Source organism: Dunckerocampus dactyliophorus, chromosome 1 (assembly GCF_027744805.1).
Source record: "Dunckerocampus dactyliophorus isolate RoL2022-P2 chromosome 1, RoL_Ddac_1.1, whole genome shotgun sequence".
NCBI classification, from domain to species: domain Eukaryota; kingdom Metazoa; phylum Chordata; class Actinopteri; order Syngnathiformes; family Syngnathidae; genus Dunckerocampus; species Dunckerocampus dactyliophorus.
Genome location: NC_072819.1, coordinates 20,932,902 through 20,956,872, shown reverse-complemented (window position 1 = coordinate 20,956,872; position 23,971 = coordinate 20,932,902). Strand labels below are relative to the sequence as shown.

Sequence of the window (23,971 nt, the reverse complement as noted above, 5' to 3'; positions counted from 1 at the left end):
ATTTATAAAATCACAATTTTGCTGATCTAGTAAACTTTCAAATGGCTAAAATTAAATTAAATTATAATTAAAATTAATGGCTAAAACTTTTGCACTATATTGTTATACTGCCTTAATACTTTCCTGGGTATTTACAAAATTTGAAAAACAAGATGTGAATAAATGTATTGCATCTGATGTGAAACTGATGGGGGGTAGGATTAAATAAGCTTTGCTTCTTCGTTCTCCTTTTTGCACAATTGAAACTGTGAATTGTGCGATGTGATGTGCTCCAGTGTGGCTTGTATGCATGTTCAAGATGAATTAAACCATTACCATGACCATTATTTCAGTCACATTGAAAGCATAATCAAACAGATTCCTTTTCCCTTGGAAAAGAGGGATTGCCTTATATTCATTCGGTCACTACAGTAGTATCTCCTTCACCAATGTTGACAGGGTAGCAATTGACTAACAACACTCTTAATTGTGCTGTATAAAAATACAAGATATCTGGTGGGATACATTTTGGTGGTCTACAGTACAAGCATGGATTAAAAATACAGTATTATCTAGTTGAAATTATCGAATTAAATCTAATTAAGAAGAAAGCAGCGATTACTGTAGACGTACAGTAAGATCACCATGAATATAAGACGACCTCTTCTTTTCAAGACCTGTTTTTGTAAAAAAATATTTTTTTAGACAGATGTAAAACAAAATAATATTTTATATATACACAATGGAACCTCAGTTAGCATCCGCCCCGGTCAGCGTGTTTTTTGGTTAACGTAGAAAATTTAGGCCACAATTTTGCCTCGGTTTGCGTGCATTCTCCGGTTAGCGTACAATATGGCGCGTGTCTTGTCAGGTTGTTGCTTCTTAATGTACTTTTTTTAATCACAAAACGTTCTTCCTTGTTAGCATCCTTTTTGCTAGTTTACACAAACCTATCTTCATGTTTTCAGTGAAGGTAAAAGTAACCTTAAATGTTCACTTATCCTTTTCATTCATCATCTATATGTATTTCTATATATATTAGTATTTCTATACTGCATACAAAACTATAACTGTAAAACTATAGCATTATTACTATTAGCATTTTTGGCTTTCTGGAACAGATTAATTGGATTGACGTTATTTCTTATGGGAAACATTTATTTGGTTAACATCCGGTTGGGTGATTCGGTGATTAATGATGCTAACCAAGGTTTCACTGTGTTATAATAATATTTTAATACTGTATACCATATGTTTTCATACAGTATTTGCATTCATGCTTTCAGTGTAATGATCATAATAACTGGCAGACAGATCGCTTGGGGAGAAGTCAGACCTGCTTACAAATACATTGTTGCACTGGAAGTAGCAGATACACAACTGGAAGTACTTATTATACTGTACCCACCTCTCGCCATTGTTTTAACATGAAAAGCAAAAAACCTTAAAATGATGCCTTTTTTATAGTGTTCTAAAAGGCTTGACTTCACTGCCTCGCAGTCATTTCAATGTCATATCTTCACCCACTCCAAGAGACTCTCTTGCTGTGCAACACAACTGCATGCCACACCGCTGTGTTTTGTGTGTGTGTGTAACTAGTGCCGAATATTTGGCATATTTGAGTCTGGCAGAAAAGGAGTACAGCAGGAAATTAGAGAAGATGGGGAAAGATTAAAGAGCGCTGAAAGTACATGAAGGGTTAGAGGAGAGAGGAGGGAAGTTGGACCAAGGACAGGAAAGTAGGTAAGGAGTAGCAATGCATTTGTGACTTCCAATAAAGATGAACAGGTCTTCAAACAGAAGCTGAGCCAGACTCACAGTTAAATGATTCTGAGTCAGATTCTTGAATGGAAAACAGATTTGGGTGTAGAGAACCACAATATGTCCCACTGTACATCTTCTGAATTTTTTCCTAATGCAGTCCAATACAAAAATTACACTCCCTTGTGGCAAAGTTAGTAAATTACAGTTTTATTATTTATTATCTATTATCTCAGTAGGGTACAATGGCGTAGACATGTTGTGCTGAGGCTCAGAAAGTGGTCTGCAGATCCTTAAAGGCACAGTCCATGATAATACATAGTGTTTAACATAGCCAATCATAGAGAAGCTGAGGTTGCCATGCGTGCATGGGCAGAACTGGGAGAGTGACAGATGCTAAAGACTGGTGGTGGTGATGGTGGTGATCCACACAGTAATTACTTACGCTTACAAATGGTCAGCCTGGAGCGTTTAACAATCCCTGTACCAGTAATACAGGGGAGGGACGAAACGATGATAGGTTACCACCAGGTAAGGCTTAGTTAAATTCATTTAAAAGTTACATTTCTGTATTCCCAAGGCTCTTGGTTGGGAAATGGGTGGAAAACACTGCAGGAACGTGAACCCACATGACTCTTAATAAATAAGTTTACCTGTGTAGCCCTGCTTACAGTTGCAGACAATTTGCCGGTTGCGGTTGTCTTGGTAACAAGAAGCCGCAAAATGACGCCCGCTGGTGGGGCCGTCTGGACAGGGGCACGGGCGACACAAATTGCTGCCACCGGGTGCTACCCCCAGAACTGGGTTACCGTAGTAACCGTTGGCACACCTATGGACACAAGAAAGTCAGTATAAGAAGACGGGGAACAAGAAATCTCTAAGGACCCTTCAGTTGGTCCAAAACACTGCTGCACAAGTCCAGAACCAGAACCAGAAGATGTCAGATTTCCTTTGTACTAGCCTCACTGCACTGGTTACCTATTACAAGACACAAAAAACAATTATTTAAATAAATAATACCGTATATTAAATTATTATTTATTTTTATTTTATATATAAATTATATAGACACACACTACCATATTCATAGATAAATCATTCCACTTTATTAAAATATTACACTTATTTTATTGTATTTTATATATAAAATACAAACACGTTTACGTTAATAACATATTACATTCATATATATTTAGATTTTATTTGATCTTATACTGTAAAATATTCACATGCAAATTACCAGTAAGACATCACCTGTCACATTTGTCTCCTCCGGTGTTGTCCCTGCAGTTAATGCAAGCTCCGCTCCTCTGGTCGCATTCATCAGCGTGGCCATTGCACTGGCAGGGTCGGCAGTTAGGGAAGCCCCAGTGACCCGCTTGGCATCTGTCACACTGCTTGCCAAACGCTCCAGGGCGACACTGGCACTGTCCCGTGTACTTGTCACACAGTCGGGTCACCGAACCTTCCAGGCTGCAACCACAGGCTGCACAGAGGGAGAAGGAGGCGGGCTTAATGAGTGAGGAAAGGATGGATGATGGCGAGCTTACATTGAAATTGCACGTTTTTAGTGAAGAGGATTTGAAGTCAGTGAATGTGCACTGAACGCCAGCAGAGGGCGCCAGAAGAGTTCCTATGAACAGGCTTGGCAACAAAAAAAAGTACAGTTAAATACAAAAACGTATACAATGTTTAAACAATAATGTAAGTGAAGCTTATCTCTGTAGAAGCATAATTTCAACACTTACAAAACCTGCATTTAGTTCAGTTAGGCTCTTTTCAGGTTTCGGGTCCCTTTGTGTAAACATGGAATTTATTATTTTTTTTATTTCCTGCCTTATTAATATGTTTTTTCAGACTTTTCCATTTTACCATCTTTCACTTGTTGCATTGCATTGTTCTATATTTTTTGACCACGTGTGTGTGTTCTTAATTATATTTGATTGAATTCATGCAACATTTCACTTCTTTCTTGTATTCTATAGTAACTATTAGTTAAGTATAGTTAAGTATAGTTAAGTATAGCTAAGTATAGTGAGTGTTTTTTTTTTGTTTTGATTAGTGAAGTGGTACTTGGCCGCACGGTGGCCTAGTATTTAGCATGTTGGCCACACAGTCAGGAGATGGGCAAGATCTGGGTTCGAATATCCGTTTGGGCAACTCTGTGTGGCGCTTGCTTGTTCTCCCACATTCCAAAAACATGCATGTTCGGTTAACTGGCGACTCTAAATTGTCCATAGGTATGAATGTGAGAGTGAAATATTTTTTGTCTATATGTGCCCTGCGATTGACTGGCGACCAGTCCAGCGTGTACTACGCCTCTCGCCCTAAGTCAGCTGGGATAGGCTCCAGCATACTTGCCACCCTAGTGAGGATAAGCGGCATAGAAGATGGATGGATGGAGTTAAGTGTTACTTCATCTGAAAATACTGCTCAAAACAGTCTACTATATACTACTATGTACTACTGTATACACTACTATACTATATACTACTATACTTAAAGGGAAAAATACAAACATAATCAGTGTCAGAGGACTACAGTTAAAAAAGTTCACTCAGCAAAAATTTTATGCCCAACTGTCAAATGTTTTCTTAGTCTCACCAATGCACCCTGAAGGTCCGAAGCCGTATGTTCCAAAGGCACACTGCTCGCAGCGTTGACCGATGACATTGGGTCTGCAGCGACATTGACCCCCGCGGACGTCGCACACGGAGCTGATGGATCCCTGGGGGTGGCAGTTACAGGCTGGAGGGGTGAAACACGGCAACATCATACAACTAAACCTAACCAGTACCAACAACAGAAAAATCAACATTTACATTTCTGCCTAAGCAAGTCATTAAACAAATCCAGATAGAGAGCAGAAGAAGATGACAACAATGTTTCCCATTGGACCTTATCTGGATTTTGGAAACAATGGTTGGATGAATGTAACATATACCGCATTGTCCCAAATCGAAAACTGCATGTTTTTTCCTGTGTCGTCTCATAAAGGGGGTCTTAAGATTTATACGTGCAAACCAGCCGCGACACAGTGACCCGCGGAGGTACGATGCAAATTTTACGATAACGGTGATCAATGAAGCAAAGTCATCAAACAACTGTTCCGCATACTATTGACTGACTGATACTGAAAATATTAATTTTGTCTTATTTTGTCTTTGGCCTGTTTTAAGTGTTTCTCGAGTCTTGAAAAAGAGTGATTGTCTTATATTCATGGTCATCTTATATTTGGGTCAGTACAGTACATACTACATATACAAACATTGTGTATACAAAATGATTCAATTAAGTGTTTTTGCACTTACGCAACGCTCCGTCGTTAATAACAGCCGACATGCTGGTGATCAGCTTGGCGCAGGTGTCGCTCATGGACGGTCGAGTCACACTCTTGGCTCCCTCGTGACAGCGGTACCGCTCGTACGTCTGCTTCCTTGTGTTGGAGGCCAGATCCCCGGCGTTGAACATCTCTAAGGAGGAATGGCGAGGCATCAAGGCAATCTGGAGAGCCAAGACAAGCGTAATTACCACAAAAAAACAGACTGGGAGGAAAATAGGGAGGATGGAATTGTCCTCACAGAGTCCATCAGGAGGACAGCGTTGGCCGCTCCGTTAAGGACATTGTTGGCGTCCTGATAACGTCTGAAGTCAAAGCGGATAGTGTAGGTCACGCCTCTCTCCAGACACACAGTCTGAGGAGGGACCATGAATCTGAAGGACACAAGTAGAAAGACAACTACTCAGTCCCCGATATTTCCTAGATTTATTTTTTTGTCACAGTTATACCATTAATAGTCATGTTCATCAACAAAAAGAAGTTAATGACTGAAGGATAAGTGTAAAAAAAAGTTAAGAACTGCAGTACAACTATAAATAGGAGTGAACTACTGCTGTAGTAATGGAAAAAAAAGTCAATTATTACAGCAAACATGTAAAAGAAGTCAACTATGGCAGCACAAGTGCGAAAAGAAGTTAACTACTACGGTACTAATGTAAAAAGAAGTTACTGTAAGCACAGCAGCAAAATGTAAAAATGAACTCTCAAGGGAGCATTTTTCATCATATTTTCCAGTCCCTACTATTCCAACTCAACATTCCATCATTTCCAAACCAATTGGAATTGGAGCATTGCCATGATCAAACTTTTGTGGTTGTGAGTGAGTATGTAATGTGTATCTAATGTATGTGTGACACAAACCTTGCTCCCGCCGGCAGGGAGACAACAAGTTTGTCATCATCGGGAATAGTGTTCCCACAAGGGCTGCTGGTGGGGATAGGGCCCGGTCGGATCACAGTTATCCGTACCTCTTCCCAGTCTCTGGGCATCTGGAATAGGGATGAATGTGATAAGAAGGCATGAATGTCATCTGGAAGTTTGTAAAGGGAGTGAAGCATTCATACCTGTGATTCATAGCGGATGAGTAGGTCGTATTCCATGGAATAAGCAATGTTACTGATGAGGAACTCCAAAGTGCCTCCTTCTGGTACTCGAGCAAACCCAGTGCCTGACCATGTGGCTGGGCGGCCTGCCTGGTGCTCCCTGGTCTCCAGTGTGCAGCCCTGATGCATACATCAAATCTTAAACATATTCTGTAATAAATATTGTTATATTTGTCAGACAAACTCACCTGACCCATTTTGGCCAACTCGGCTTCATACAAAAAGTGGTCCAGAGCCATGAAGAAATATCCAGACTCCACCTGTGTGCACTGGCGTCCTGTCATGTGACTGCGGCAGCGACACTGCCCACTCTCCATGGAGCATCTATGGTTAACACATGGTTTTACATGACACCACTTCATGATTTGTTATTATGTTCAGCTTACATTGACTGGAGACATGCAGACTTTCCAAAACTACTGTTCACTTATTTTCCAACAATCACTCTGCTAATAATGTCACTTTAGATTAGAAACACCAGCCAGATGGCACCATGGCCCCACTATGTCAGAATCATGAATCTCTGTGGAAATGTGCAAATTGCTTTGTAAAGCCAAATCAGAAACTAAACTACCTGAAAATGCAATGTTTTGTGGATGACCACAATGTGTTCCACCAGACACATCTAGATTTTCTCATGCATTCCAATACATAAGGCAATAATTATTTATTACTGTAAATGCTCCAAGTAATGCCTCTATTCAATTAATTAACTATTGACTCTCCTTCGAGGAAAAGGCTTCTTGAGACGTCATCTGTACTTCTGTGAAGAAGGTGTCGGACGTTTCGCTCCTCATCCGAAGAGCTTCGTCAGCGAACTAATAAGTGCTGGTAGCTTAGGCCTTAAATACAGTAAGAGTGGGCGGAATTGGTGTGCCAACACCCTCCTCCTATTGGTTCGTTAAACTAAGCCTGGGCGGAGTAGTGGTATAATCCTATCCTGTTATTAACACCTCCGATAAAAGGGAAGTGTCGCTCCCTGAATAGGGTATGAACGACTCTGATACTGGCTAGTTAGCATCTATTGTTCTGGCTCGGCCCTGCCTTCACCTCATTTGCAAGACTAAGAGCTGTGGGTATTGACTCTCCTATAGTCACCAAGTGGAAATATCACCAAATATTGGGACACACAGCTGTGGCTGCAGTTTGTATTAACTTTACAAGATGGCAGTAGCTCCGTTTATCCAGCTGCTTTATCTACCTCTGCATGCGATTTAAAATATCGGTTGTGCTACTCAGCTCTTGGTGTGAAACTCATGCGTGTTTGTTGCACTTGCCCTACTATTGTTTACAATAGCAGTGTGTGCCTTACCACTATTACAATATTGGTTCTGTTGCTGCTGTGTTGTACAATGTACGTGTGCTCAAAGAGAGCTATGTTTTCCTTTCCACTGTGTCATGCACTCCAAATAATTCTTAAAGGTTAAAAAATTAAGTTGTTATACTAGTATATCATAACTTTTAACATTTCGGAAATAACAGCCTGCTTCCAATTAGGTAAATAAATAGCCTGCCTATAATTAGAGCATTTAGAGTATACTGTATTGCATGGGTGTCCATTACGTCGATCGCGAACTACCGGTAGATTGCCAAGGTAGTTTGTGTCGATCGCGTAAACGTCTCTTTGTAGATGTCATATGACATCAGTCAGCTGACATTAAAAGCTCTCCTCCTGATTCACTCTTGCTCCCCGTTCCAAGCTACACACAGAGATGCAACTTTCATCTTTATTATTCTGATTACGGATAAACTACCTGAGCAGTAAGATGCCTATATCTGTAACAAAAGTTATCCTTTCGCTTGTAACAGCTATTTATGGAGAAAAAAAGTCAATTGTTGATGGCTTTGCTTCGTGTCATGAACTCTACTATAGAAATGTGTGTTTTCTACACTTCCATTTCTTAAACTATTATTTCATGATGAAATGGAAAATGTGCCCATTCCTGAAACCTTTTGAATATGTTACCTTGACTTCGGCTGCATTGTTTTTTGCATAACCATTTTAATATCTTGTATATCGGTAATGTTTGATAGCAAAAGCTAACTGGATGTAATACATGAAATGTGTGTCTAATGAACACACTGCATAGCTAATTTGACGGGCATATTTACCAGTACTCAATTTATGTACACAACTATTGAGGAGCTATGTGTAATTATCTTTATTGCCATATTGAATATAATTATGATATCAACTACCGTACTTTGATTACCTGTAAACTTTGAAAATGTGGATGTGAAATACTAATCATTAATATTTACAACAGTATTTCAAAGTTAGGTTAGATTTTAGATTTGAAATATGTTGTAGGTTTTATAGAAAGAAGTGGATCATTTTGACTTGCATACTGAAAAAATGTGTGCACCCCTGGTATACATGTATAACGTCCATAAATATGTACTCATATTTTTTTTTTATAAATATAGTAAATATATATACATACAGCCTATATTTATAGTAGGAAGTAGATATTTGGGACTTTTTAAAAGTAGCTCGCAGGCTAAAAAAGTGAGACCACCCCTGCTGCATTGTGATCAACTTTTATTGTTGTATTGTGTGGTTTATGGAGGCTACTCCTGGACGATGTGCTTGTGTCTTTTTTGACCATCTGATTTACTGTTAGCATCTGAAACAAATATAAGTATACTTATTTTCTTCGAACATCAAACTCTAGTGTCACAGACTAAACTGGCTTCGAATGAAGCTCCATTTATTTTAATCACCACTATAAAAGTCACTCACTGGTTATCCAGAGCTGCTCCGATGTCACATTCACAGCCTCTGCAGCCATTAAGGTCCAAGCTCAAACCCCAGTGTTCTGGCTGGGATGGATAGATAGATAAATAAATAGATAAAGAGGAAGAGAAAGAGTGAGCGCCATGACAACATGAAGCCTCATCCGTCAATAAAAGACAAGCATGAGTCATACTGTACTGAAGCCAACCCTGTAATCAGTAAAGCTAACATCGACAGCGTTGTGGTCTGTCATCACTGTCTGCTTCCTGTTATTTGACACAGTCATGGTGGATGATGCAGTAACAACACTTTATTGCGTGTGTGCAACTACTTTAACTCTTGTACATGATTTTATATATCCTTCCATGGGGTGAATGAGATCTACTTTTCGGACCTGGGTCGGGGCCTGCCCATTTTTAGACTGGCGGTAACCCACACCAAGCAGACAAGCTTCAAATCCCTGCACTAAATTTAGGCATGCAGGACCCAGGCAGGAGCTTGCATTCCTGCCTGCGCTATTCCTGGTTGAGCGGGACGAGACAGAGAGTGAGACAAGCAGGACTCATAAATGGGGAACAGAGAAATAATGAACTGCCTCATGGACTGGCATTAGGGACCTTTACTAATAAGGCGGACAGAGTGTGTTGTAAACCAGTAAGGGTGAGGTTCTTACCAGACATTGGTCACAGCTGCGTCCAGTGACAAGACGCTTGCAGAAGCAGTCTCCACTGACGGGGTCGCACTGGGTGCTGCCTGCCACCGTTCCTCTGTGGTCACAGCGGCAAGCTGGGGGAGGGAAAAACAAAGCAGTTATTTCACACAATGATTGGAGTTATTTTCTACACTGCTCGTCCTTATTAGGGTCATGGGTATGATGGAGCCTACCCCAGCTAATAGGCTGGGGGGGTGATACCCAGCCAATCGCCGGGTACATATATACAAACAACCATTCACACTCACATTCACACCTATGGACAATTTACTGTAGCGTCTTTAGTTAACCTAACATGCTTGTTTTTGGACTGTGGGAGGAAGTCGGAATACCCGGAGAAAACACACACACTCACGGGGAGAATGTGCAAACTCCACACAGAGATGCCCAAAGAGACATTCAAACCCTGCATTCCAATTACATAATTATGTCAAGAATGCATAAATACAGTTTTAACAACTGGCAAAACAATCTAGTAACTGCCTGGCTGAAGACAACCACCATGTATCCCATGTTCTGGATTTCCTATGCATTCCAAGTATACACTGTATGTGAGGAATGGAAAATTAACAGTAAACATAATGGCAATTGTAATGAATACATCACATTTTAACAAGTGGCTAAATCACCTAGTAATTACAAATGTATAGACCCAGACAACCAAAATATATCCCATTAGACAGAATGACTAAGCAAGAAATGATATATTAATGGTGAAAAAATGGACAGCAGTAACTATCAAATAATCTAGTAAACAAGAGTAGTAGACAATCAACATGTACAGTATACCACTAGACATGTTGTGTTTTTTTAATGTAATAATGTACAATTAATGTAATCATATAAGTTAGAAAGTGAATTTTTATAGTCAAGAGTTGGCAAAATAATCCAGCAAATAAAAATACATGGCCGTATACAACCACCATATAGTTAATTTTTTGTATATAATTATGTACAATTAATGTAATTATACAAGTTAGAAATTTTATTTTTATCATCAAGAGTTGGGAAAAATAATCCATAGAAATACATGGTTGTAGACACCACCATATATACTGTACAACCAGATGACCATTGGTTCCTACAGGGCATCTTTTGCATGATTTCATGGTTCCATTCATGGTAATTCCATTCAAATATTTATTTTGACAATAGAAGCACAATTAGAGCGCAATTTATTATGGGGGCAGTTGGTAAATGAAGTAAAATATAAACCACAGAACATGTTAATCACTTGTGTGTGTTATTTACTGTATGTGTTTACTCACGTTGGCAGCCCTGAGGGTTGTCGGCACTCAGGCCAAAGTATCCTGTCTTACATTTGTCACAGCGTTGGCCGTCAACGTTGGCCTTGCAGCGACACTGACCGGCCACCATGCCCAGTGATGGATCTGTGTGGCTGTCGCACATGCCGCCATTCTCTGAACCGTCTGGGTCACAGTCGCAAGCTGTGGGATACGCAGAGTTGTGCATTTAATACACAGGAGGGGGATTTAGACACATGTACAGTATATACTGTGTACTGTATACACACCGGATGCACTCACCTAAGCAGACTCGAGGGTCCCGAATGTCTTTGAAGGCGTCTTTGTAGTGAAATGGTTTGCACGTTTCGCAGTTTCTTCCCATTGTGTTGTGTTGACAGTCATCACACACTCCTCCGCTGACGTTGCCAGTGGCCAAATACACCGCCATATCAAAATGGCACACTGAGGAGTGGCTATTGCAGTTACACTCTATGGAAAAAAGACTTGTTGTTACAATTAGTCACTTTTTCTAAATGGAGAATGGTCTTGATATACTCTATATGACTTTCTATATGACTACAGTATATGAATCATAGAAGAAATTGACAATATAGTAGAATTTCTGCAGAAATGTAATAAACCCAACTCTTTTGAACATTTTTTTTTTCTGTAATAATAAGCCCTTTTTCCACTGCTGCCACTTGTGCATTCTATAAATTATTTTTTACTTAATTCATTACTATAATTAATGTATATTATGAATAAATAATCACCTTAACTACTAAAATGTGGACAAATACAGTTTTTTTAGCTGTATAACTTTGTAGTTGTGGAAGGATTTGTCATATTTTGTAATGCACAATTAAAAAAATGTACGTAAGGCACATTTTTAAAAAATGTTTTTAAAAAAGTATCTGAATAAAACAAATGTTTTTTTTTAGCTGAATGGCTGGGATGAATTAAATTAGAATATCTATACTTATATCTCTATACTATATGTGTGCAACAATACATCAACAATACACAATACTGTGCAAACTGTTAAATACAGTGGTCTCGATTCGATACCACTAGCAATCAAATGATACTGTAACCTAACTCAAAAGTTGGCTGACATCAAATATTTTATACCGTGAATTCTGCTGTATAAGCCGCACCTACTAAATTTAGAGGAAAAAACAGATTTGTACCTATCTAAGATGCACGGGTGTATAATCCGCAGATGTCCACATCATATTGTGGCACACATGAGTCTGTGAGGACCAGGCAGCTCTTGACTTGACACTCACAACAAGCTTGTCAACCCACTGGAAATCGCAGGAGGTCAGTATATATAACAGGATAAATATATACTGTATATAGTAGGAAAGTATATATAGTAGTATGTATAGTATACTGTATACTGTATAGTATACATAGTAGTAGTAGTAGTAGTATATATAACTCTGTGGTGGAATGGGTGGCATCTTGAGGCAGCTGCAGCAGGGACTTCTAAAGAACCTCGGAAGGTCGGAAAAACTCATGTTCATCGCACTTGCACGCACTTACAGCATACAAGTGAGTAAGGACGCCGTATGTGAGCAGCACAGCGTACAGTGTAAGTACGACCTCCGTATGATAACGTGGCAATCGCACGGAGATCGTACGATGCAAGCACGGTGTAAACGCGTACAACTCACTTACCACGTATGCAATTTACAATGCACGCAACTGCTCACGGCCAGGCGTAGCGTGTGGGCCACATACTTAAACCTTGCCCAACCGTGCAAAAGACGTGCTCCCTCCCTGCTCTTGCCACTCCCTCCCCACCTTTTCAGAAAAATGTGGCGGCCGTGGCCCCCCCAAAAAACACATGGACTAAAAACACACACGGTGGGTTGTGACCGAGGCTTTGCAGTTGCACAATGTTGTTTCCAGCAACGTTGAGAAGCGAATTGCTGATGCTGTATCCATTAGATTCACAACAGATATGTGTTAATTCCAAGACAGGAGATATGTAATGTTAACCGTATCGGTATCGGTATCGGTATCGGTTGATATTGGAATCAGAAATTGAGAGTTTGACAATATCGGCATATCAAATATTGGCAAAAAAGTCCATATAGAACATATTTAACATATATACAGTATATATTAGGGCTGTCAAATGATTAAAAGTTTTAAACAGATTAATCAAGGTTTTCAAATGAATTAATCATGATTAATCACCATGTCACGCTATATCTGAAATATGCCAATTTTTACAGCATTTTATTTAAAAAAAGAGAAATTACGTGGCAGGATTATATATATTTGTATATGTGCATGGCTCAGATCAATTGTACCCTTTGCTGTCTTCAACTTCACTTGAGTAGTATTTGAAATTGTTGTTCTAACAATGTGTACTATCCCTATCACTCTGACGTTTATAGATATATAGAGTGAGGAAGCTTACCAAACCATGAATTAAGCCTGTTCATGTTTTTATTTTGCGCTAGCACGGCTATGTTGTAAAAAAGTGTCTATATTTGGACATTGAAATGTTACATGTAAAGCATGTCTACTTTTGTTGTGAAATTACAATATTTTCTCTGATAATTTTGTCATGATTTCTACTTAGAATTAAAGAATGATGTCTGAAATTGGTTTCTAATGTGTTTTATTCAAATATTCTCAGTGTAAAAAAAATAACTGTTGTGTAATCATTAGTGAAACGTACATAACCTTCATGTCCGCCTGCCGATGAAAATTTTGAAGAAGATAATTCCATGGAAAAACAAACCCCATGATGATTACAATGGTATATATTCATGGAATAATTACTCAACTCTGCAACTAAAGTGATTTTTTTGTGTATAAAAGAGTAAAATAAGATTATTTGAACAAAAGTCTAACACACCTAAATTTCGTGTCCGGCCCGTTATGTACGTACACTTCGAGCTCACAGCGTAAATTGCGTATTGCTAGTAAATATTGAATGAGAAAATAAAAAGTGCCTTCTTGGGCCAAACAAAACTTGTGTCCTTCCGCCGGTTATTCGCCAAATACGCGTTCAGCAGGGGAATGTGTCGTCGTTTCCGCCATTTTGTGTTAGCGTAATGGGCAGTCACGACCTCGGCAGCATCAAGCAGCATCATTCAATTCGACGAGCAATTGGCGGTTTAACAACCATTGTCAAGTCTAAGGTAAGATTTTCTCATTTTTATATATATATTGGAGAAGATCTTTATGCACTTTGAAATGATTTTTTTCATAGGGTGAGTTACAAATTTTGTGTTTATCGAGCAGTGTAACTCGTTTTGACAGCCGTTGTTTTTACCTCTCGTAGGTAAAAAATTATTAATCATTACTAGTCGGATTTTACTTACTTTTATCCGTCGTATTATATGTCTTTAACATTTATCCGAAACAAATCAATTCTAGCGTGTTCGTTGATAAATTGCTCCGTATTTAACCCGGAAGCAATCGGCGTGTCCCTCATGGGAGGTCAAAGATCGTCTTGTAATTTTGTCTTTAGCATGATAATTCAAGAAGCACTCACTCAGTGCATTTCACTGAATCCTGGCTCATGTTGCCACAGTGCTGCAATGATTAGCTTATATTGTGGAGTTGATAGGTCAAAGTTTATGTCATTACAGTCTTAAGAACGGCTGATGGGATTTGTAGTCTTTGTAGTGATACAACAATGGCATGGTAAGGACTGAAGGTCAATTTTTCTTTGCCATATTTTCAGAGCTTTAAGTCAAGATCTAGATTTGTCACTTGTTTTTAATTTACTTTATGATACTCTCTCAAATATAAGTTACTTTTCTAACAAAAGTCAAATCTATGCAGAGATAACAGCATAAACCGTGGGTGGCTAGTAGCAAGCTAGCTCGCTCTTGCCATCAATACATTTCTATGCCGCTTATCCTCACTCGTAGGAATGTTACAATTCCGGAAAGTAAGCGAGGGTAAAATCTGACACAGTGTGTGCACCCTCGATTAGGAGAGTCCGTGAGGACATCTGTGAAAATACTGCTTTTTCATATGATATCGGGTGTATTTTCATTCGTATACCTATTTGTTAGGTAGACTACTTGTTCCTCTTCAATTTCGTATTGGATTTATATGTGTTGGACCACCTTGACTCATACGAGTGCTTTAAAAGTTATGTCCAACTTTAAGCCTTTCAATCTCATGGATCGGAGCTTCAGGACAAGATAAAAGGTATGTAGGACATAAATTCACTTAAATATTTATGAAGATGAAATTTTATTAAATTCTGATGCGATATATGTTAATTTTGTCCCTGAACTACTGTGTACATGCAATTTGTAGTGTAGCGTACACATACACACAAATAATATAATGACTTCAGTGGAAAATAAACTAAAATAAAAATGTAATAGTTGAGTATGTTGAGTACACTGACGTTTGCAAGCATTGGTGTTGCGTCCCTCAGCAGGTCTCCATGGCATGTCGTTGTAGAAGTCCTCACAGCGCTCACAGTTTAAACCCTTGGTGTTGTGGTTGCACACACACTTGCCATGAACCTGAAAAACACATGGAATTATTTAAGTTAAGGGCTACAGAATGAATTTATGTACCTCTTGGGAAGAAATCATGAATTGTGCCTGACCATGCCTTCTATATCGCCCCTGATGCCATCGATGGGGGCGCACTCGGAGGCGTGGCCGTAGCAGAAGCAGTTTCCACGTACGACCAGCTCGTAGATGGCGTAGTAGTACTTCTCTTTGATTTCAGGCCTGGGGTCCAGCAGGTTATCTCCCAGTGTGTGAAGCTTGGTGAAATTCACTCTCAAGTTGGTGATTTTCAACTGGTCTGTTAAAAAGACAACAACAAAAAAAGACTATTATTATGATAGATAAGCCATAATAAGGCTCCTATCACAGATAATGCACACAGGAGTGACTGCTCAATAACCCCTTGTGGCCCAGTGAGGGGAAGTCAGGGCCAAAAGAGCATGACGGAGCCGGGTGTGTGGCATTTGGACAAGTTAATCATCTGTTAAGGCACTCACAGTTAAACTAAAATGACTTCAAATCCCAAATGATATGGTAAATTGTTTCCACAATATCAGCAACAAGCTTGGCCAAAGGGGATAATCAACCCCGTTCTATTTCTTTCTCTTATTGTTTTAGAATCCATCCATCATTTTCTTTCTTTCGCCAATTAACCTAACGTGCATGTTTTTGGAATGTGGGAGGAAACCGGAGTACCCGGAGAAAACCCACGCACACATGCACGGGGAGAACATGCAAACTCCACACAGAAATGCCCGAGGGAGAATCAAACCTTCCCGATCTCCAGACTGTGACTGTGCGGCCAACATGCTAACCACTGGACCACCGTGCGGCCCTTATCGTTTTAGAATACTCCATAGAATTATGCACAACATAGAGTAAACCCTTGAAGTTCAAATGATTTTGGTGAAAGAAAATCGCACTTCCAATAATTTTTTTAACAGACTTCACCTTTAACTTAGTCAGACTTATAGACTACAGTCATCCCTCGCTACATCACCGTTCACCTTTCTCAACCTCGTTGTTTGGCAGAGTTTTTGCTTTCTTTGCACTTTGCTTTCTGCAGCCTGATTGGAACCCATGCATTGTGTTCTGGGTCCTGATTGGCTAATGGAAAAAACTGTACGTTTGCAAGTTTCCTCCCCAACAAAACCCACAATGCCGACGAAACGTTCTGCATCGACAAGGGCATCGCACCCAAAGGGCAGAGGAAGGTGCTAACCACCGCACAAAAAGTTGGACTTCTGGATATGCTGAAGGAAAGTAGAAGTTACGCGGCTATAGAGCACCATTACAGAATAAATGAATCGCCGGTTCGTTACATAAAGAAGGAGGAAAAAAGCATAAAGACAACAGCAGCAGTAAGTTTTAACAAGGATGCAGAAACACTACAGCGGAGCAGCCAGGACAAATAGGCACAGAGGAACTATGAAATACGCGTGAGTCACTATTAATAATTTCTTATGTGTCCAACCTCATAGGTTGATCATCAAAACTCAAACAAAGGTTTTAACTTTTTTGTGAGTGTTTCAACAAAAGAGAAATGTGAGAAAAGGTTAATGCCTGTCCGAGAAAAATGTATAAAGTGTATGATGAGGGCTTGTAAAGCCTTAAAACATCTATAATAACTGTAAAAAATTAAGTTGACTACTTTGCAGACGTCTCCTATCGAGGGTTACTTTTAGAACCTAACTCCAACGATAAACAAGGGACCACTGGGATAAAAAATTGGAATGGAAAAGGGCCTTCCACAAACTGGTCCTATAACATTGGCAGCAAAGAATTGTTCAAAATGTCCTGCTAAGATACTGAAAATAATTTTAGGTATAATTATTATTTTTTAGATTGAAATGTTCCCCATTATGCAAAATGTCCTTTTTAATGATTTTCGAACAGTAATGTGTTTATGAACGTGAAAGGTAAGAAAAATCTATCATCTCCCTCATTTGTTCACTCCACGTTTGAGAGAAGAGGACTCAAACGGTAACTTTTGGACAAACACAGTGTCTGTAGCAAATAAAGCGGCGCGTTCCCAGTACGGCTGACAAAAAGCACTCCAAATTTCAGCATCAAGACTAGATTTTGGACAACACACTTCCATGACAATATTTGGGGACCTCTGAGACTTCTTTACCTAAAAAAAAAAATACTATATATAATGGGACATTTTAAGCGGGGACTAAGGGGTCAGGGGTCACTTGTAGAGAGATATTTGACAAGGAGACAAATGCAGCTCATGCGCAGGATATGAGTGTCAAGTTGTTAAGTGAGTGTCCAGGAACAACACGTCTTTGTGGGAGACAAACAGCTGCTGTTGCCATCTGGGCACAGAGGATGTTGTTTGTATGTGTGTGTGTGTGTGTGTGTGTGTGTTTCAGTCAGGTCAAAAGAGACCCTTGTGTCTTCTTATCGATGCGCGCTAATAGTGTGACATTATCTTACATAGACAGACGGACGGACAGACAGACAAAGTAGATGACCTACTCTGGATGTTTGGACTGTATGGATCCTCAATCCTGATAGCTGGATCCAACACTCGGTAGATGACCTAGACGTCCAGAAACATTGAAAGTAACTATATGAGGTTTGGACCAATAATCATATAAACACAAAAAGTCCAAACATGTAGTGCAAATGAGTACAAAACATGGCGCTATATTCAGCATTGACCTCTCCCTCTGTGGACGGTTCAATGTCGGAGTAACGCGTCTCACAGATGACGTCGTTGATGCTATGCAAAGGACCCTGTGATACGCCGGGAAAGTTGGCGGCACAGTCGTGGGAAAAGTAGCGGTAGATCTGCCAGGTCCGCCCAAAGTCGGCGGACCGCTCAATCAACATGGCCGCCGGGCGGAACGTCTGCAAAAAAGATTGAGCAATTTGTTGGTGCGGTTCAATAAAGTTCAAGTTAGTTTTGAAGCTACCTTGAAGGTCATAATGAGGTGAGTGAAATGAAACTCCGCCTCCAGGTCCAACTGGAGATGCACATTTGACTTTCCTGTAACACAGAGGGATAAAGACACAGTTATTGACAGTCAATTCATTTACAAACGTATGTTCACAGATGGCCACATTGTTACTTGTTACAAAACAAGCTGCTGTTGACCGTTGCTAAAATGCTAAAAATGACACTAACAACAATGCTATGTGAACTGGTATTGTCCTTATTATGGGCCATAAAAGCTGTTTTTTAGTTTTTAGTCTGTTAAATGAAAGAAATAATAATAGTAGGAACTTTTTTCCATGGAGATGGAAGGGCAAGCAGTAGGGAGAGTTTACATCTACATATTAGAATGGAAAATGTCAAAAATTCCTGCATGTTTGCATGTTAACACAGTCAGTGACCTTTCCAGTCAATGAGTGACATTTCTAAGTTGGACACACAAAAGCATCTGTGACTAAAAATAACCGCAACTGGTCTTCTTTACTTTCCTACAGTGTGTGCCAGTGATGAAGACAACACAGTGGTGGTCTTCATGTCCGTCTTACCGTTCTCCGACTGCCACCACGACTTCTTGCGGTGAGGTTTGAAGGTTGTGATCACGTTCTCGATGCGGTGATTGATGGTATTGTAGACGGGGTCGTAAGGTCGCCTTGAATCACAGTCAAAACACTTCTTCTCGTCCTACTTAGTAGGACAAGATGTTAGGGTTAGGGTCAGGGTCAGAGGTGAGACACTTCTTGGGTCAATGAGGAGGCCAGAACAACAAAATGTGGCAAAAAGGACATTGGTCCTCATTCAGCAATGTGTCTAGTAAGGACGTTTAGCCTGTTACTAGTATTGATAGTAATACCGTAATAGTTGTGAATGAGTTTTCCCAGTATGGGAACACACAAAAGGCCATTCATTTGGGCTAGGAATGAAAATTCACACTATGAAGGTATTTTTAAGCCACTTAAATTGAAAATAAAAATGTATTCATTCAAATGTCAAATAATGTATTTACAGTGTAAAAAAACATTTATATTAATTAATCAACTTGTGAAACAATTATCTTAAACATTTCCATTGAAACTATTGGCTATTTATCGCAATATATTACACGATCAATTTATATATTTCATGACCCTTTTCACTGCAGTTCAACCAATCAGATCACTGACCACACCCGCCACTTCCTGGATGGGTAAATGAAAATGGCATAAAATAAATCATACCATTAAATTATTTAAAATGTCATGAAATAAATACAAATATCATTCATATTTTATTTATTTATTTATTTATTTATTTATTTTTTTGTGCCATAAAATGAATGAAAATACCATGAAATAATTAAAAGCGCCTTAAGTGTCATAAAATAACTATAAAATGAATTAAGTCATTGAAAATGAAGAAATTTGATGATATTTCATCATTTAAACAATGAATGAACAATCAAATAAATTAGGTCACGTCATTAATTCATTAAAAATGTCTTTTTAATTTGCTTTACATGTACTTCATTTTTACATTTTTGCTGTGTTTCTTAACTGTGCCTCACAATGCTCTTGACCTGACCTGCAGGTGACTGACGATGCAGTACGGCTCCTTCCTCCTCATCCCGCACGTGGAAGATGCCTTCAGGTTCTTCTCTCGTCCGACCAGAAGGTCCCCCGTTGCAGGGTAACAGCTGCCATGGGCACAGCCGTGGCTGTGGTCAGGTTCCTGGCCGGTGGCCACAGCCAAGACTGTAGGTGGACGAGACAGAGGGACGAGGGGGCAAGCAGGAAATGAAGCAGAGTCAACAGGAAGCAGCGGTGCAGAACTTGATTAGCTGATAGCAGCACAATATACCTTTTATAAGAAACATTCTTTCCAGTTACGGAAGAGAAAAAAAAAACACTAAACACTCCAGTTCTCCAGAAAGAAAAAGAACCAGCTTTAAATTCTTTTACTCTTAAGTGTGCCATCCATCCATCCATCCATCCATTCCATACATGTTCTATGCCGCTTATCCTCACTAGGGTCGCGGGGGTATGCTGGAGCCTATTCCAGCTGACTTTGGGCGAGAATCGAGGTACACCCTGGACTGGTCGCCAGCCAATTGCAGGGCACTTATTGACAAACATTCACACTCCCATTCACACCTATGGACAATTTAGAGTGTAACTTCTTAACATATCTTTACAAAATATCATAGTGACCCTTGGATCCTTTCATTTTTCAGCATGTAGAACTTGGTGGAAGAAGTTTGGACACCCCTGCAGTGCAACCATTTGGAATGTTCTGAAGGAGAACTATACCACTGGTGTACTAAGCAACAGACGTGGAACAGATAGACCAAGGGAAACATCAGCAGGTAATGACAGAAACATTGTGAGAGATGTAAAGAAAGAGGAGTCAAGGTTTCATGAAGGAGAGTACAATTCAGAGACTAAAGTTCTATGGACTGATGAAGTATTGAGGCTCATTTCTGTACTTTTTGGCAATTTCCAGCCTGACATTCTTATTATTTTTGTTAATGAGTGGTTTGCACCTTCTGGTGTAATTTATCAGAGTGCATAAATAACCGCAAAATGAGGTAACACGATTGCTATTATTCCGTTTGCTCAAGACAACCGTTACTAATACAACAGTTGGAAAAAGTCTAAAATTAGTACCGTACAGTATCCTATAAGTGACTACTGCTTTGATCCATGTTGAGACAACATGCAGTGGAGAGAGAATGAGATTGTCAAGGAAAAAGCACAGGTTAACAGCCTCCGGGGTCTACAGGGGTCCTAAAGTGTAGACCTGACAAGAGGCCCTAAAGTTAAGCAACCCAGAGGCCATCGAGAAGCCAAAACAACTTTGAGATTATTACACTGTATGTCTCCTCAATGAAATATGACTTGCCAGCTACTTCCATAACAAGGTCATATTTTCTACAGTTTTTGACATTAACTTTGATTGTTTATTATTACTACCACATTGACCCAAACATAAGACAATATCTTTTCCCCCAGAAAGCGGTCTGACAACAACATGTCTTATATTCAGGTATAGAGACTGATAAATGCTAACCAACGGGTAGCACCAATCGACTTCTCTCCAAAGCTCTGGCCTCACAGAGACCAGCTTGGAAAAAGGTCTGTCAAAAACTGAGGAGGTGTTATGATGCTAATTTTAAAATACAGTGTAGTCTCGGTTAGCGTCTGCACCGGTTAGTGTATTTTTCCGGTTAATGTTGAAAATTTTGGCCACAATTTTGCCTCAGTTTGTGTGCATTCTCCGCAAACCCCACTTTGGGAACCTAGGGCGTACAATATGGCGCGCGACATGTCGTGTTGTTAATACACCGTGTGTCCAACTATGTCCTGTATATTTTTATCACAAAATATCCTTCCCTGTGAGCATCCTATTATCTGGATAAACAGAATGGCCACCGGAAGTGACCTGCGTTGTGTCGTCCGTCTATGATGTCATCAGAGGTTGACTTTCAAAAATGTTAACACAAAACACGTTATAGTTTTACATGCATAAAACAGTTCCTCTTGCATAAAAATGACAAATGAAAGGGATAAATGAACATTTAAGGTTACTCTTACCTTCACTGAAGACATGACTGTTCCCAAAGACACAATGTGGCAGCAAGATCAACCACCACCACCTTCCTGTTCCAGTCACAAGAATCACTTCTTCAATGAAGGGAAAAATAACCGTAAATGTTAATTTATCCCTTTCATTCGTCATTTATATGCATGTAGAATTGTTTTATGCATATAAACCTATAATTGTAAAAGTATAGAAACATGTATTAATTTTATTTTTTTTGTCTTGAATCATATTTTTCCAAAAACAGGTCTGAAAACGGCAGGTTGTCTTATTTTTGGCTTCTAAAGACAGATAGAGTTGTCCTTCGCTACATCGCGGTTCGAACATCTCTCCCTCACTCTTTTGCGTTTTTTCAAAAATTAATTAATTACGGTAATAAATTATGGCTGTTTCATGGTCGACGACAGCCCATTGATAAAAAAAAAAAAAATATGCATATTTAAGCAAATTTTACATATTTTTGCCCAAATTAAGCATTTTCAAGCATAAAAATAGCTAAATGAACTAATATACAAATACAGTATAAGCCACAAAGACCACAACTTGTGAATTCAGTGTTACTACATTTGCCACCAGGTGTCAGTAATGGTTTTGGTGAGACCACCACCGAAGCACCAGACTTGAACAACCGGCTTTTATTGCAGCTTTAAATTATCTCACAACAGGCACAATAATTAGAACTTAATAATAATCATTATCATAATAACATGAGTTACTGTTGCGGCCATAGCCCACAACAAGCTAAAACTCGACTATGAACCCCCGACGTCACTTCCTGTCCGACATCTATTCTACTCCCCTGCAAGGTAAACTGTCTTAAATGGCTTATTTTCTATGATTAGATACAGTGGTCCCTCATTTATCGCGGGAGTTAGGTTCTGAAGATAACCTGCAATGGGCAAAATCCACAAAGTTGTCAGCTTTATTTTTTACAATAGTTATCAATGTTTTAAGGCTGTAAAACCCCTCACCATACACTTTATACACTTTTTCTCAGACAGGCATTAACATTTTCTCATGTCTCTCGTGTTTAAACACTCTCAAAGTTCAAACCTTTGTAGATTTTTAAAAAATTAGTGCAGTATTATAGAATGAAACCAAAGATCAAAACCTGTTTTCAGGCCCAAACATTTGTTTGAGAAATAAAAATATAAACTTTTTCCTATAAAGAAATATATGTCACGTTCTGGCTTTGTGGTGCGGTGGCGACGACCCCAGGATGAGAGATGTGGGACCCAAAGTGCAGGTAAGAAGCCTTTTCAATTATAGTTGCTGTAGTGCAATGGCAGGAAGACAGCAAAGAGCAGTAACGTCACATACGAACGACAATGCTTCCACAAACAAAGGACAGCGCACCTGAACTAAATAGGGAAGTGACTCAAACTAGTAACAGGTGCGAGTGATTGACGTAAAGCATGTGAAACAGAAAACAGGTCAAGACAGGAAATGATTACAAAATAAGAGTCTAACCACAGGAACTAAGGCATAAAGGTAAAGGTAAAAGGGAACATAAACTGTGATGCTGGCTAACTCACGGATCGTGACAATATGATAGTTTTTAGAAATAACACATTTCATTTTAATGATCAACCTACGATGCTGGACATATAAGAAATGATTAACAGTGATTCACACCTATTTCACAGTTCCTCTGACCATGCCTCTTCGTCCTGGCACCACTCCGCTGTAGTGTTTTTGCATCCTTGTTAAAACTTATTTCTGCTGTCGTCCTTATGCCATTTTCCTCCTTCTTTGTAACAAACCGAAGATTCATTTATTCCGTAATGGCGCCCTACAGCCGCGTAACTGCTGTCTTCCTTCAGCATGTCCAGAAGTCCAACTTTTTGTGCGATGGTTAGCATCTTCCTATGCCTTTTGGTTGCGACTGCGGGTGCCTTTGTCAGTGCAGAACATTTCGTTGACATTGTGGGTTTTGTCAGGAAGAAAACTTGCAAACATACACCACTTCAGAGTCACGCTGCTCGCGATCACACACAACAGGAGACAAGGCACGGAGGAGATTGATTGACAACAGTCCCTTAGCCAACCGGGACGCAGAACCCAATGTAG

The 23,971-nt window shown here is 39.5% G+C and overlaps 1 protein-coding gene across 4 annotated transcripts in view; it reads right to left on the bottom strand.

The window, feature by feature from the left end:
* lamb2 (laminin, beta 2 (laminin S)) overlaps positions 1-23,971 on the bottom strand; it is a 61,022-nt gene that overhangs the window by 14,131 nt on the left and 22,920 nt on the right. The window contains exons 3-23 of one of the 4 annotated variants that reach the window (XM_054777707.1): positions 21,895-21,984; positions 19,886-20,055; positions 18,874-19,009; positions 18,309-18,382; positions 18,055-18,243; positions 17,869-17,932; positions 15,480-15,682; positions 15,273-15,393; positions 11,180-11,368; positions 10,901-11,080; positions 9,594-9,706; positions 8,927-9,006; positions 6,372-6,507; positions 6,145-6,303; positions 5,942-6,069; positions 5,322-5,454; positions 5,052-5,244; positions 4,345-4,488; positions 2,995-3,226; positions 2,394-2,569; positions 2,186-2,221 (exon numbers count right to left, since the gene is read on the bottom strand). In XM_054777707.1, coding sequence (XP_054633682.1) covers positions 2,186-2,221; positions 2,394-2,569; positions 2,995-3,226; positions 4,345-4,488; positions 5,052-5,244; positions 5,322-5,454; positions 5,942-6,069; positions 6,145-6,303; positions 6,372-6,507; positions 8,927-9,006; positions 9,594-9,706; positions 10,901-11,080; positions 11,180-11,368; positions 15,273-15,393; positions 15,480-15,682; positions 17,869-17,932; positions 18,055-18,243; positions 18,309-18,382; positions 18,874-19,009; positions 19,886-20,055; positions 21,895-21,984 — 2,946 coding nt within the window. The remainder of the gene's footprint in view (positions 1-2,185; positions 2,222-2,393; positions 2,570-2,994; positions 3,227-4,344; positions 4,489-5,051; positions 5,245-5,321; positions 5,455-5,941; positions 6,070-6,144; positions 6,304-6,371; positions 6,508-8,926; positions 9,007-9,593; positions 9,707-10,900; positions 11,081-11,179; positions 11,369-15,272; positions 15,394-15,479; positions 15,683-17,868; positions 17,933-18,054; positions 18,244-18,308; positions 18,383-18,873; positions 19,010-19,885; positions 20,056-21,894; positions 21,985-23,971) is intronic. The other 3 variants (XM_054777716.1, XM_054777727.1, XM_054777734.1) reach the window with 3 other exon arrangements.